We start from the raw sequence: 15,245 nt of genomic DNA on the forward strand, positions 1-15,245 counted from the left end.
CGTGACGACAGAGCGTTCGGCTCGGAACCAAGAGGTCTTGAGTTCGAATCCTGCCGTGCCACCGATCTTGTGCCATCACCACTTTCAATTCATCACTTTCCTCCTACAAGAGATCAATGACTTTTGGGTACGTACATACATGTCTGTTGGTTTTTGCTATGTTTCCAACTGTTGCACAAACTACATGTAAAATGGTCATCTATCTAATGGACATACTATGAATGCAACTGATGATGCAGACAGTTGTTCTGGTAACGGAACAAAGAGATCAAGAACTGTTGAAAGATGGTCTATGACAGAGCGTCCATTTTCTAGATTGGTTGTGTGCATTTATGTCAGATTAGATGCCTTTGTTGCCTGGTGTAGTGTAGGTAACATGCCACACCAGATTACCTCTTTACAACTTTGGCTGTATATGTCCATTCTTCAAAACATATGTCCATTCTTCAAAACATATGTACGTGCAATCGCTTTGGTTACCTGATTCTTTACAGGTGGGTGTGCCTGTCAACCAAAATTAAATATACTGAATACTTGATATACCTTAGATACCATGTCTAATTATAGTAGATTCCCTCTTTATTTATTAGGTCTTATCACATAACATATCTAACAGGTGATTCAAACCTTACGTAAGGTAACTTGACCTTTTTATGGGCAACTTTGATCAATAAATCTCACTGTTGTCAGACATATATTAATTTGTAATTACATTAATGACAATTGCGGAATATGTACTATATGTGTAGATTCGACCTTAACACTTAACACGACTTTCCTCCGACAAGAGGCCAATGACTTTTGGGCACACACATGTCTCGTGATTTTTGTTATGCCATTTTTCCAACTGTTGCACAAACTACAAATGAAATACTCATCAACCTAATGGACATGCTATGAATAGGATTAATAATGTAGAAAGTTGTTATGGTATCGGGCCAAAAAGCTCAAGGACTGTTTTTCTACGAAACGATCCACACTTTCCAGATTAGCCGTGTGCGTTCACGTAGAAAGTGATGTCTTTGTTGCCTTATCCTTCGCCTGTCATCAAAAATAAATTTGATGGATACCTGGTGTACTGGCGGCCTTGTCAGAATACTGAAACCACTGATATCGTGGCTAGTGTATGCTAATCTCCAAGCAGATCCCTTTCGGTGTCAAAAAGACAGTATCAAATTGGCCAGCCGGGCAGTATCCATTAGCAAGAGAAGATCGCCGGCCACCGACGGGATTAGTGACAAAAAAACCCGGCCATATATAAAAAGCTAACGATCATTCCCCCACAACCTTGCTACTCCTTTTTGGATTTCCAATGACAGGTCTTATTTGGGTTCGGGTAGCGTGACGACAGAGCGTTCGGCTCGGAACCAAGAGGTCATGAGTTCGAATCCTGCCCTGCCACCGATCTTGTGCCATTAGGAAAGGCACTTAACACCATTCAATTCATCACTTTCCTCCGACAAGCTTGAGATGTCAAGGACTTTTGGGAACACATGTCTTGCGGTTTTTGCTATGTCTATTTCCAACTGTTGCACAAACTACATGTAAAATGTTCATCTATCTAATGGACATACTATGAATGTAACTGATAATGCAGACAGTTGTTCTGGTAACGGAACAAAGAGATCAAGAACTGTTTTTCTATGACAGAGCGTCCATTTTCTAGATTGGTTGTGTGCATTTATGTCAGATTAGATGCCTTTGTTGCCTGATGTACTGTAGGTAACGTGCCACACAAGATTAGCTCTTTACAACTTTTGCTGTATATGTCCATTCTTCAAAACATATGTACGCGCAATCGCTTTGGTTACCTGACTCTTTACAGGTGGGTGTGCCTGTCAACCAAAATTAAGTATGATGAATACTTGATATACCTTAGATACCATGTCTAATTATAGTAGATTCCCTCTTTATGTCTTATCACATAACATATCTAACAGGTGATTCAAACCTTACGTAAGGTAACTTGACCTTTCTATTGGCAACCTTGATCGATAAATCTCAATGTTGTCAGACATATATTAATTTGTAATTGCATTAATGACAATTGCGGAATATGTACTATATGTGTAGATTCGACCTTAACACTTATCACGACTTACTTCCTACAAGCAAGGACATTATACTACAAGTTCTTGCGACAAGAGATCAATGACTTTTGGGTACATACATGTCCTGTGCTTTTTGCTATGCCCATTTCTAACTGTTGCACAACCTACAAATGAAACCCTCATCAACCTAATGGACATGCTATGAATAGGATTAATAATGTAGAAAGTTGTTATGGTATCGGGCCAAAAAGCTCAAGGACTGTTTTTCTACGAAACGATCCACACTTTCCAGATCAGTCTTGTGCGTTCATGTAGAAAGTGATGTCTTTGTTGCCTTATCCTTTGGCTGTCACCAAAAATAAATTTGATGGATACCTGGTGTACTGGCGGTCATGACAGAATACTGAAACCATTGATATCGTGGCTAGTGTATGCTAATCTCCAAGCAGATCCCTTTCGGTGGCAAAAAGACAGTATCAAATTGCCCAAGGTAGTATCCATTAGCCAGAGAAGATCGCCGGCCACCGACGGGATTAGCAACAAAAAATATATATATAAAAGCTAACGATCATTCCCCCACAACCATAGCTTGGAGAGTAAGTGTATGCCAGTTCTTGACTAACAGTACTGTCCATTCTTCAGATAATATGCATGCATATTTTTACTTATTTTGTTTCGAAGAGCGTGTTCTGGTACATTATTCTTTACGGCTGGTAAACGGTTTATATTTCGAGCGAGTATGTCCATTTTCTGGGATTCGGTACCTACCCAGTATGTCCATTTTCTGGGATTCGGTAACTACAACTCCTTTTTGGATTCCACCGAAAGGTCTTATTTGCGGTCGGGTAGCGTGACGACAGAGCGTTCGGCTCGGAACCAAGAGGTCCTGAGTTCGAATCCTGCCGTGCCACCGATCTTGTGCCATTAGGAAAGGCACTTAACACCACTTTGAATTCATCGCTTTCCTCCGATAACCTTATGAGGTCAAGGACTTTTGGGAACACATGTCTTGCGGCTTTTGCTATGTCTATTTCCAACTGTTGCACAAATTACATGTAAGTTAAAATGTTCATCTATCTAATGGACATACTATGAATGCAACTGATGATGCAGACAGTTGTTCTGGTGACGGAACAAAGAGATCAAGAACTGTTGAAAGAAGATCTATGAAAGAGCGTCCATTTTCTAGATTGGCTGTGTGCATTTATGTCAGATTAGATGCCTTTGTTGCCTGGTGTACTGTAGGTAACGTGCCACACCAGATTACCTCTTTACAACTTTGGTTGTATATGTCCATTCTTCAAAACATATGTACGCGCAATCGCTTTGGTTACCTGACTCTTAACAAGAGGGTGTTTTCTTGTCAGCAAAACTTACAAGTCACTGTATCTATTGCTCCATATATCGTTATCCATCGTTGTTGTAGGGTTTCTTCCTCAGTCAAGAAACAGAAGGTGAGGAACGATGTTTTTCTTTTAAAAGGAAATAAAACCCGATCATTTATAAGAAAGTGGCTCTTCCTACAAAATTGGTACAAAAAAGAATTTTTCTTTAGATGTATTGATTCGTATGTCCAGCGAAGTCATGGAAAAACTGCTCATTTTGGCATTGATTTTCTTTAAAATCATCTCAAAATTTAAAAACGCAGAAAATGCCATTTCAGAAGGTTCATTTTTTCAAAATTTTCCGGGCCTAGTCTAATGGTAAACATACGTCAAAATTTTCCGGACCCTGCTAGGAACATCGCGCCTTTGGTGCTCGCCTGCTTTACCTACCATGAAATACAGGTACAGTATAATGTCAGTACCGCGGGTACAGTAGCAAATAGCATCTAACAATGTGTATGTATTTTGTTAGTTGCCAGCGAAGAAAGGAAAGTAACTTGTTTTCCATTACAAATGGTAAACAAGTATCCTTGTGTACCATTTGTGATGGAATAAAGTAATATCGTAATATAATTACTACCAACACAGATGAACATTCATGATAATGTTTTTTCTTCTTTCCACTCTTTGCAACTCTTATATGTTGCAGAAAACACTGCCATTGTGAGGTTTTCTTGATATGAAATTAAATGAAAATAGGTCGTCTAGAAATAGATATATAGAGGGTGATAACGTTGGACACTGCGTGGCTAATACGAGACAGAGACACCAACTTTCAGACAGTAGAATTTGGACCATCGCACACCGGGGCATGCCCCTACTCTTGTTTGTGTATGCACATATTAGAAGCTTATTGATTTATATAATATGTCCTTTTTTTCATATACTGTTGAGCAATATGTATCTCAACCCTGTGTGCCTATATCAGGCAACATGAGAATACCGACATGTTTTTTCACCAAGCTTTAAAATGTATGATTATACTGCATTATTTCCAAATTCATTCAAACGTTATATCTAGTATTGTGGGCGTCAACAGAGTCGTGTGTTTTTTTTTTAGCGCACAAGTCACTGACCTGCTGTAAATAGTTCGTCCTTTCATCTCTGGCATCATTAATAATGCATATTTTAATTTTCTTTCCGATAATCTATTGCTGTCGAAGGTCTTTTGTGTATGCTGTATTGTATGTTCTTGTAGTTTTATAGAAGGCTGAATTAGTTTTAGTGTGTTTTATGGGCCTAGCCAGACGCAGACATTTTAACCCTCAAACACCCGAATTGGGTCCATTTGGACCCCGGACGTATATTTTTATGTGCTATTTGAATTTTTTTATTTAACAAAATTCCTCCCGTGTCAGTAAACCTCTTCTACAAGTTCTCCTAAATTTTTTTTTAGATCGGCACAAATTTGTAAAAATAACAACGGAAGTCATATGTAAGACCGTCTGGGGTCCAAACGGACCCCAGCCATGTATTTGCACTTTCCTACACACGAAATTGTTCCTCAATATGTCTTCAAGGAAGCATTATTGCTTTAATATTATGCAGTTTGCCAAGTAACCTCAACCTCGGGAATCATTTCATCAGGTTTTCAGGGGTTTGACAATTTGACAATCATTTGAGGTCAAGTATATTGCTCTATATACTCTTCACAGTATGGAGGCGGGTGTGGCTACTATTCTGGTAGCTGTGCTTCTTGGTCTGATGTACACTTCGGTTGGCGGTAAGTCTGATGGCGTGTACTTATCATAACTTTCCGTTAATATTCAATATCATTTTTTTTAATTCAAAATACTCCACATTCCACATTTGCTTCTACATCATTAGTATAAATATTGTTTGCGAGGTTACATGCGCTGTGCATGTGTAAGTGCTAATCAGATGTAACGTTACATGTTTTAATCTCAGCAGGCATCGGCTTGTATTACGCACTAACTGGTGGCAAACAGCGTACAAAGCAGATAAAGCGCCATTATAAAAGATCGTACTAACAATGGTCATATTTCAACATCAAGCGTTACGCTACGCTTCTAGCTACGTATTATACAACAACCTGATACCCAGATCATGTTCAACTCTGCTACAATGTGTTTGCCCCTTTTAACATCCATAAAATGGAAGTATTGTTTTTGGTGTGTGTGTGTGTGTGTGTGTGTGTGTGTGTGTTTGTGTGTGTGCTTCCTCACATTTATAGTCATTATAACGTTGGAATATCAACATATTTCATTGTTTATTTGTTTATTTTGATTTTTCACAAAGTGAAAGGGAGGACAAAACAGGTGCATACGCAACTTTACAAGTTGCCCTCCTCCATACAAAAATTAGGTAATAAATTCAATCAGGTATAAGATTCTTGTTGTTGTTGTTTTAACATGTTCACAGGGGACCTATGTGCCACGCCTCACGAAAACCGGGTGGACTGCGGCTGGGCTGGCATTGCTCCAGGAGAGTGTACCGGACTGGGATGCTGCTATGATGATTCAGTTTGGGACACAATATGGTGTTTTCCCAAGATGGGTGGGTAATACAGTGTATCTAAAATTTCCTGTTTTATTACTGTAACAGATAATGAATATATCTATCTCTATCTCCATATCTATCTATATCGATATCTATCTATCTATCTATCTATCTCTATCTATCTCTCTCTCTCTCTCTCTCTCTCTCTCTATATATATATATATATAGATATATATATATATATATAGAGAGAGAGATCGAGAGATCGAGAGATCGATATAGATAGATACATAAATAGGTAGATAGATAGATGGATGGATTGATTGATTGATTGATTGATAGATACATGTAGATAGATAGATGGATAGATAGGTAGGTAGGAGGGGTATCTATAATCTATGAAAAATATCGGCCTGACTGCGTGTATGTGCGTCTCGCTCTATGGCAATAATGTATATATTGTCTAATATATCTTTTTAATTTTTTTTCCTTTCTTAAAACACAGACGAAGATGAGTGCGCCACTGCAAATGGCGGCTGTGCACATCTCTGCACGAACACAGATGGAAGTTTCTTCTGTTCCTGTTTTGCTGGTTACAGCCTGAATGGCGATGGGTTCTCGTGTGACGGTAGGCATATTTTTTTGCAAACATTTTCTTCCTACAAGCACCATAAACATAAAGAAAATCCAGAAAATGTGTTTTGAGTTGTACTCTGTCTTACAAAGTTGGAAGAGTTGGTTATGACAGTAATTTTGACACGTTTTTCCTATGGTTTTCTTTTCATAATGTGCTTCAATTGATAACTAGCATGGTCTTTTATTCCCGTTGCTCAGGCCGTATGCTGTAATAATGCTTGTTTGTTTATTTCATATAATTAACACAGACGTGAATGAATGTGCTTCTGCAAATGGCGGATGTGCACAGACTTGCACCAACAACGTGGGGAGTTTCCAGTGTTCTTGTGGAGTTGGCTACAGTCTTAATACCAACGGGTACTCATGTGACGGTAAGCATTCCTTCAGCGGCTTTATTATGTTGTATCATATCAATAAAGCTCTAATAAGAATGTAATATTTGCTTTGTTTTACGTCGTTAGCTTTATCAACTGCAACAAAACTGCAACGCAACACCTTGCTTTCACAGTAGATACCATATGATCTTGAATATAACATGTAACAATCATATTTAGATACTGTTCTTCCCATGACCCAGGTTGTCTTGGCCCCAGCATTTTCTTATAGCCATTGTCTAAATTGGCAGGCCTGTCTACTATATGTCGTCAAACCAGGAGACACAGTACTAGTACAAAGCCGTAAACTGAAAACAGTATCTTGAGGTACGTGTATCTTGACAATTTGGAGGTACGTGTTTCTACCTTTCAAAGACAGTCACTGATTGTTTTTCTCTGTTTGTACCACAGACGTGAACGAATGTGGTTCTGCGAACGGCGGATGTGCCCAGACTTGCACCAATACCATCGGGAGTTTCCAGTGCTCTTGTGGGGCTGGTTACACCCTGCATGGCGGTGGGCTGTTGTGTAACGGTAGGCACAATGCATTCATGATCATTTTCAAAATGGCACTATCGACATCAATCGCCTAAAATTATTTTTGTAATAATAATAATAATAATAATAATAATAATAATAATAATAATGATAATATATAAAATATTATTACAAAAATATTATACTTCACTCTTCATTGCCTTTATTTTCTATCTCCTCTGAAAAACATAACACTGTCCTTAATCATAATATTGTCTCCGAACAGCTAGTCACAATTTAGAATTCAAATATGTTTATGTCATACGAAGAAGATAATAAAGAACTGCAAACATTAAGACATATTAAAACTTGCAGATATGATGGGCCAGTTGGTAGTTATCAGGCTGTAACGGTAATCATTAGCATTTATTATGCTGATGTTACGATAATGTTTTTACATTGATGGGTATAATCTCTATTTTTAACCGTGCCTAATTGTATACTGCAACGATACCTGTTGTTTAACAAATTATCCCATTGAATCGACGCAGACGTGAATGAATGCTCCTCTGCGAATGGCGGCTGTGCAGAGACTTGCACCAACAGCCCCGGGAGTTTCCAGTGTTCTTGTGGAGTTGGCTACAGTCTGAATACCAATGGGTACTCATGTAACGGTAAGTATGTATTCAATTTTATTTATTATTGCATAAAATTGTAACATATTGACTTTGACTTTCACAAACGGTACTAAAATAGTCTATTATAACATATTATATTTTATATACCCATGTTGCCTTTGTCCGCCTGGCTAGATGTCTTTTAAGCCCAACCAATAAATAAATACACTTTTCTAAAATCTTGTCATCACTTTTCTCTGTTTGAAACACAGACGTGAATGAATGTGCTTCTGCTAACGGCGGCTGTGCGCAGACTTGCACAAACAACGTGGGGAGTTTCGTGTGTTCATGTGGAGTTGGATACACTCTGAATGCCGGTGGGCTGTTGTGTGACGGTAGGCTTCTTTTGTTTTGTACGGATTCGCCCTCAAACATGGCACTAGATCATCATGAAACGTCAGCTCTAAAAAACTATAAAATATTATCACATATATTTTATATTTCCCTCTCATCTCTAACATGAAAAAAAATTCATAACGTAGAAATATAAATATACATGTCATACGAAGCAAATAAAATAGAACTGCAATAAGTTTAATCAAGACCAAAAAAAAAACTTTTAGAAGAAGGGCCAGTTGGTCATGGGGCAAGTACATCTACTCGCACCTTTCGAGATTGTGATTGCAATTATTCAGCATTTCTTTAATGTTGCTGTTATGATAATGTATTTCCATTGGTTATCATACCCTTATTTTACCGGTACCTAATCGCAGGCTGTGATGAAACTTCTTTCTTGTTTATTTCTTCAATAGACGTGGATGAATGCGCAGTTGGCAATGGTGGCTGTACCCAGGCTTGCTCAAACACTGTCGGAAGTTTCGAGTGTGGCTGTGGGGGTGGCTACACCGTAGATACCGGCGGGTTGTGTCACGGTAGGCGTCAGATGAATTATTTGACGTAGTCATCAAAATGAAAGTTCCAAGCAGATCTTACACATCAGCCCTCGGGCATGTATATATTTACAATAAAGTTTGAATTCGTTGAATGGGTTTGTGAGATGTTGTGTTATAGTATGTCAAGAAAGTTTTGTTTTGCTTTGTACAGCAAATGAAGTTTTGAACTACACCAAAGATCTTACAGTTTTGTAAATCATGTGAAAGTGGTGTGGACCCTTGTAGCAGTAAGTAACATAGAGAACCGTCATTTTTACTGTTGCTTTACCCTAGCCTTTATCATATACAACCAAACCAATAAATAGATAAACATTTGTCTAAAAGTAAGCAAATATCTACACTACCAAGAACATATATCGGCTAATGTATCTTGGCACCATTTTTCCCCGTTTGGAACATAGACATAGACGAATGTGCCTCAGCAAATGGTGGCTGTGAACAGACTTGCACAAACACCATCGGGAGTTTCCAGTGTTCTTGTGGGACTGGCTATATTCTCAATGGCGGTGGACTATTATGTGACGGTAGGCTTCTTTTTTATTTGTTTGTGCATTGTTACAACAATTTTCTTTAAAGAGGGATCCATTAACATAAAACACTAATATACTATAATTTTTACTTCACTCCTTTTCTGTTTCTCTTCGAATATGGAGGTATATAATTGCTTCGGATGTAAACTTCATGGTAAAAACTTTTTTCACCATGATATTATGACATTATATATAATAGTGTTTCATTTGATAAATCTAAGGGTAACAACACTAATAAGTTTTTCCTTCCAACACAGACGTGAATGAATGTGCTTCTGCTAACGGTGGATGTGCCCAGACTTGCACTAACAACGTGGGGAGTTTCGTGTGTTCATGTGGAGTTGGCTACACTCTGCATGCCGGAGGGCTGCTTTGTGATGGTAAGCATTTCTTCAACACCTTTTTTTGAAGTGATAACATATAAATGATATCAATAACATATCTATTATTCCTCGTAATTTAGTAAAGCTTCATGCTTTATATCTTTTGTTGGTATCTCCTTAGCCATTAAACTAAAGTGAAAACAACTAATATAACATAGTCATTCTAGCCTCTCACACTAGATTCTATGACTATATAATACTGATAATTGTAGAATTATCTTACTGGGATTAATGTAAACATATTCCATTCTACGCCCTGTTTTTGTCCACAGGGCTACCTCTTTGAAAGAGCCATTGCCAGCTCTTTGGAGCAGCCCTGCCCATATGTCGTTTTACAGCCAAATCAACAAATAGTTGAGTAATATAAGCACTTAACAGAAGCAAAGTAAGAGTTAACCTAAGTGTAACATTGTAATAAGACTGATGACGGCATTTATGGGCTAATATATCTTAATACCACTTTTTTCTCTGTTCTGAGTATAGACGTGGATGAATGTGCCTCTGCGAATGGCGGGTGTGCCCAGGCTTGCACCAACACCATCGGGAGTTACAACTGTGGTTGTGGGCCTGGCTATACTTTGAATGGACAGACGTGTGACGGTAGGTTTCTTTTCTCTTGAATAGCGTTTCTTCATTGACGACAAATACAAGAAGACAACTGCAGATCTTTATAGTCTACTACAATGCATGTTCCCCATCGTTATACACCTAAGCTGTACAGATAAATTTATATTTCTAATAAACTTAGTCAAACCTTCTATCAAGAAACATACCTGTTCTTACCCTTTTACCATTACTAAGAAACGAGAAGAAACCGAATTTACTTAATTGTATCTAGTTGACAATGTATAAATGTAATATTATCTGCATTCCATTCTTTTGTTGTGATCTGTACTTAACCCGAGGGGTATGTGTACAATAAAGTCTTCATTCATTCAATAATGATTATAGAAGAATGTGTACATTTTAGCCCCCCCCCCCATATGTAAGTCGCTTTCGCTTATGCATTACGTTCCATTTGTTTTGATACACAGACGTGGATGAGTGCGCTACTGCTAACGGCGGTTGTGAGCAGACGTGCACTAACAACATCGGCAGTTTTGTGTGTTCGTGTTCAGCTGGGTATAACTTGAACATTGACGGCTTTACATGTGGCGGTAAGCATTTTCCTCAAAAACTATTGAAACAGCCTCGTATCAAATAGCTGCTGTTTCTTTCATCGAAATGAGAGCTCTTTTACACATGATATGCAAATGATGCAATATTCCAATCTTTCATTGCAATTTCATATTAGGCGTATTTCTGTAATGTAATTGAGTGTATCGCCTTTTAATAAACAATATACTTAAATCCCTGTAAAGTCTAGCTGTTAACGTACAGTTTGAATTAAAAACTAGGAAATGCATTCTTTCTTTCTGTCTTAATGTTACTTTATGCTATGTTATTTTATGTTACTCTTGTTATCATACAGCCTATTGTAGTTGTAGAAGACCATACAAAAGTCCTTGTACTTTTTTCTTGTGTCAATAAAGACTTCACTGTAGTCTGTGAGCAAGTCCCGGTCTGGAAGAACCATCCAACATAACTTACTGCATTCTCTATCGCTATACAGCCGCAGCATGTCCCGTGTTATCAGCCCCTACAAACGGTGCAGTGACTGGAACTAACTTCTATCAAGATGTGGCAACGTTCACGTGTGATACTGGATACGACCTTGTGGGAAGTTCTTCATTAACTTGCCAAGCTGATACCACGTGGAGCGGAGCATCCCCTACTTGCACAGGTATGACAGTATAATTATTATCCACATTCTTTTCAAACCATTTCTTTGTCGAATGAAATGTTCAAAAATACAGTGACTATTCTTATCCATCAGGCAATGAGTGTCCGCTGCTGACAGCTCCTGCAAATGGTGCAGTAATTGGAACCAATTTCTATCAAGACGTGGCAACGTTCACGTGTGATACTGGATACGATCTTGTAGGAAGTTCCACAATAACTTGCCAAGCTGATGCTACATGGAGTGGGGCCGCCCCAACATGCACACGTACGATAGAGATTCATGGCTTTCAGTGTTAATGTGTGTTTCGTTTGATTGAGTCATTGCTTTTATTGAAACAATGATCTTCCTTCTATAAATCAAAGTGACTGTTCTGAAATTGTATCATCACTTCAATAGGGAAGGAGTGCCCACTACTGACAGCTCCTACAAACGGTGCAGTGACAGGATCAAATTTCTATCAAGACGTGGCAACGTTCACGTGTGATTCTGGATACGACCTTGTAGGAGGTTCCACAATAACTTGTCAAGCTGATGCCACATGGAGTGGAGCTGTTCCAACATGCACACGTATGACTGGAGTAGACATGTCTTTTGTCGGTTAATTTTTGTCAAAACCAATCCTTTTTCTCTGTGGAAAGAATAGTATCAAATCATTCTTACTTTATTTTATAGGCAATCAGTGTCCGCTACTGACAGCTCCTACAAACGGAGCAGTGACTGGATCTAACTTCTATCAAGACGTGGTAACGTTCACGTGTGATTCTGGATACAACCTGGTAGGAAGTTCTACATTAACTTGCCAAGCTGATGCCACATGGAGTGCGGCCGCCCCAACATGCACACGTATGACTCGACTAGACATGTCTCTTGATAGATATTTTGTCAGTTGATTTTTTGTCAAACCAATCCTCTTTCTCTGTGGAAAGTATAGTATAAAATTATTCTTACTTACTTTATTTTATTTTATAGTCAATCAGTGTCCGCTACTGACAGCTCCTACAAACGGAGCAGTGACTGGAACTAACTTTTATCAAGACGTGGCAACGTTCACGTGTGATACTGGATACAACCTTGTAGGAAGTTCTACATTAACTTGTCAAGCTGATGCCACATGGAGTGGGGCCACTCCTACATGCACACGTATGGCAAGACATATCTTTAAATGGATATTTTTGTCATCTGAAATTTTTCCCAAACCATTTTTTCTCTGTCAAAAAAATAGTATAAAAATTAATTCTCTATTCAATAGGTAATGAGTGTCCGCTACTGACAGCTCCTACAAACGGTGCAATGACTGGATCTAATTTCTATCAAGACGTGGCAACGTTCACGTGTAATTCGGGATACAACCTTGTTGGGAATCCCACAATAACCTGCCAAGCTGATACCACATGGAGTGGAACCGTCCCAACATGCCAACGTATGAAAAAATCTTTGATACCAGTTTTTCTTTGCTTTTATTGTCTAATTGAGTCTTTCATTCAAATACAAACGTCTTCCTTGTTAAAAAGACTGTTCTAAACATATTTTCTTACTTTATTGAATAGGCAAGCAATGCCCAGTACTGACAGCCCCTGCAAACGGTGCGATGACTGGATCAAATTTGTATCAAGACGTGGTACAGTTCACGTGTGGTTCTGGATACGATCTTGTAGGGAATCCTTCAATAACTTGCCAAGCTGATGCCACATGGAGTGGGGCCGTCCCTACATGCCAACGTATGATAGAGACTCCCTAACTCGAATTTTGTTTTGGGTAGTATGTGTGTTTCATTTGAGTCATTGATTGCATTAACAATGATCTAATCTTTGTAAAAGTTACTTGTATGAATTTTCATTATTATTTCATGTAACAGGTAAGCAGTGCCCGCTACTGACAGCTCCTGCAAACGGTGCAATGACTGGATCAAATTTTTACCAAGATGTGGCACAGTTCACGTGTGATACAGGTTACGATCGTGTAGGAAATGCTGCAGTAACTTGCCAAGCTGATGCCACATGGAGTGGAAACGTCCCAACATGCACACGTATGACTAGACATAATATATGTATATGAATTTTATAATATTCTTGTCATTTGAGCTGTTTCTTTGAAAACCATTTTTTCTCGAATGGGATGAAGTCTATTCTCATATTGAACTCTTATAAATATTCTTATCTTATTTAAAAGGCAAGCAATGCCCGCTACTGACAGCTCCTGCAAACGGTGCAGTGACTGGATCTAACTTCTATCAAGACGTGGCAGCGTTCACGTGCGATTCTGGATACGACCTGGTTGGGAATCCTGTATTAACATGCCAAGCTGATGCTACTTGGGATTTAACCGTTCCAATATGCACACGTATGTAAACGATTTTTTTATTTTTATTTTGCGTCTTTGATGATTTTTTCTTCGTTGAATAAATTGCTCTTAACATGTATTCTTACTTCATGCTATAGGCAAGCAATGCCCTGTACTGGCTGCTCCTTTGAACGGTGCAAAGATTGGATCTAACTTCTATCAAGACGTGTTGCAGTTTACGTGTGGCACTGGATACAATCTTGTAGGGAATCCCTCAATAACATGCCAAGCTGATGCCACATGGAGTGGGGCCGTCCCAACATGCCAACGTAAGATATTTTTGACGTTTAGATTTTTTTCAGATAATATATAAATATTTATCTAAATTACCGATTTCGTTTTAAAACTTATCTCCTTTATTGTTAAAGAGGTTGCTCTGAAACTTTTCTCTCTTTTAGCGGTGGAGTGCCCTCTACTGACAGCTCCTGTAAACGGTGGAATGACTGGATCCAATTTCTATCAAGACCTGGTGCACTTCACATGCATTCCTGGATACGAACTTGTTGGAAGTTCTTCCTTAGCATGTCGAGCTGATGCCACATGGAGCGGAACCGTCCCAACATGCACACGTATGATAAAGGAAAAATATATTTTGCTGGGTTTGTCTTTCTTGTGTAATCGTCAATTTATATCGCATATTTGCAGTGCTTTTAAAGCGTCTTTTTTTCTGACCTAGGTATACAGTGCCCAGTTCTAGCAGCTCCTGCAACGGTGCAATTTCTGGGTCCAATTTCTACGAAGACATGGTACATTTCACATGCAACTCTGGATATGATCTTCTTGGACAGTCTAGTTTGACATGTCAAGCTGATACCACATGGAGTGCATCCGTCCCGTCATGCACACGTAGGATATTTTTTATTTATGTCTCATTGCAGAATTTCTGAGTGACATTTTGCCATTACGTTTGTACAGTTGCCTTTTTATGGATTTTGCTGTCATAAGGCATTACCTGAAAAATCGTCTCCAATCTTCCCCAGGTGTACAGTGCCCACTCCTGACAGCTCCTGCAAACGGTGCACAAACAGGCTCCAATTTCTATCAAGACTCGATGTACTTCTCGTGCTATTCTGGATTCGATCTTGTTGGAAATTCTGTCATAACGTGTCAAGCTGATGCCACGTGGACTGGGGCCGTCCCAACATGCACACGTGAGAAAATATACTTTGTGTATTTATGATAATTTAGATTTTCTATATTTTTTACAAGACCTTATATTTTTTTGTAGATGGAACAGTTTGAGATACCTCTTTTGA

At 38.7% G+C, this 15,245-nt stretch overlaps 1 protein-coding gene across 1 annotated transcript in view; it reads left to right on the forward strand.

Moving 5' to 3' along the window:
- Window positions 1-5,092: 5,092 nt before the first annotated feature.
- LOC109467329 overlaps window positions 5,093-15,245 on the forward strand; it is a 31,149-nt gene continuing 20,996 nt past the window's right edge. The window contains exons 1-22 of the mRNA XM_019765274.1: window positions 5,093-5,159; window positions 5,819-5,953; window positions 6,402-6,524; window positions 6,781-6,903; window positions 7,318-7,440; window positions 7,935-8,069; window positions 8,273-8,395; window positions 8,813-8,932; window positions 9,741-9,863; window positions 10,350-10,466; window positions 10,901-11,023; window positions 11,479-11,657; window positions 11,751-11,913; window positions 12,046-12,216; window positions 12,322-12,492; window positions 12,619-12,789; window positions 12,899-13,069; window positions 13,197-13,367; window positions 13,505-13,675; window positions 13,819-13,989; window positions 14,088-14,258; window positions 14,388-14,558. Of these exons, the coding sequence (XP_019620833.1) occupies window positions 5,093-5,159; window positions 5,819-5,953; window positions 6,402-6,524; window positions 6,781-6,903; window positions 7,318-7,440; window positions 7,935-8,069; window positions 8,273-8,395; window positions 8,813-8,932; window positions 9,741-9,863; window positions 10,350-10,466; window positions 10,901-11,023; window positions 11,479-11,657; window positions 11,751-11,913; window positions 12,046-12,216; window positions 12,322-12,492; window positions 12,619-12,789; window positions 12,899-13,069; window positions 13,197-13,367; window positions 13,505-13,675; window positions 13,819-13,989; window positions 14,088-14,258; window positions 14,388-14,558 (3,193 nt within the window). The remainder of the gene's footprint in view (window positions 5,160-5,818; window positions 5,954-6,401; window positions 6,525-6,780; window positions 6,904-7,317; window positions 7,441-7,934; window positions 8,070-8,272; window positions 8,396-8,812; window positions 8,933-9,740; window positions 9,864-10,349; window positions 10,467-10,900; window positions 11,024-11,478; window positions 11,658-11,750; window positions 11,914-12,045; window positions 12,217-12,321; window positions 12,493-12,618; window positions 12,790-12,898; window positions 13,070-13,196; window positions 13,368-13,504; window positions 13,676-13,818; window positions 13,990-14,087; window positions 14,259-14,387; window positions 14,559-15,245) is intronic.

This window comes from Branchiostoma belcheri, unplaced genomic scaffold, assembly GCF_001625305.1.
Source record: "Branchiostoma belcheri isolate BF01 breed outbred unplaced genomic scaffold, Haploidv18h27 scaffold18, whole genome shotgun sequence".
Classification (NCBI taxonomy): Eukaryota; Metazoa; Chordata; class Leptocardii; order Amphioxiformes; family Branchiostomatidae; genus Branchiostoma; species Branchiostoma belcheri.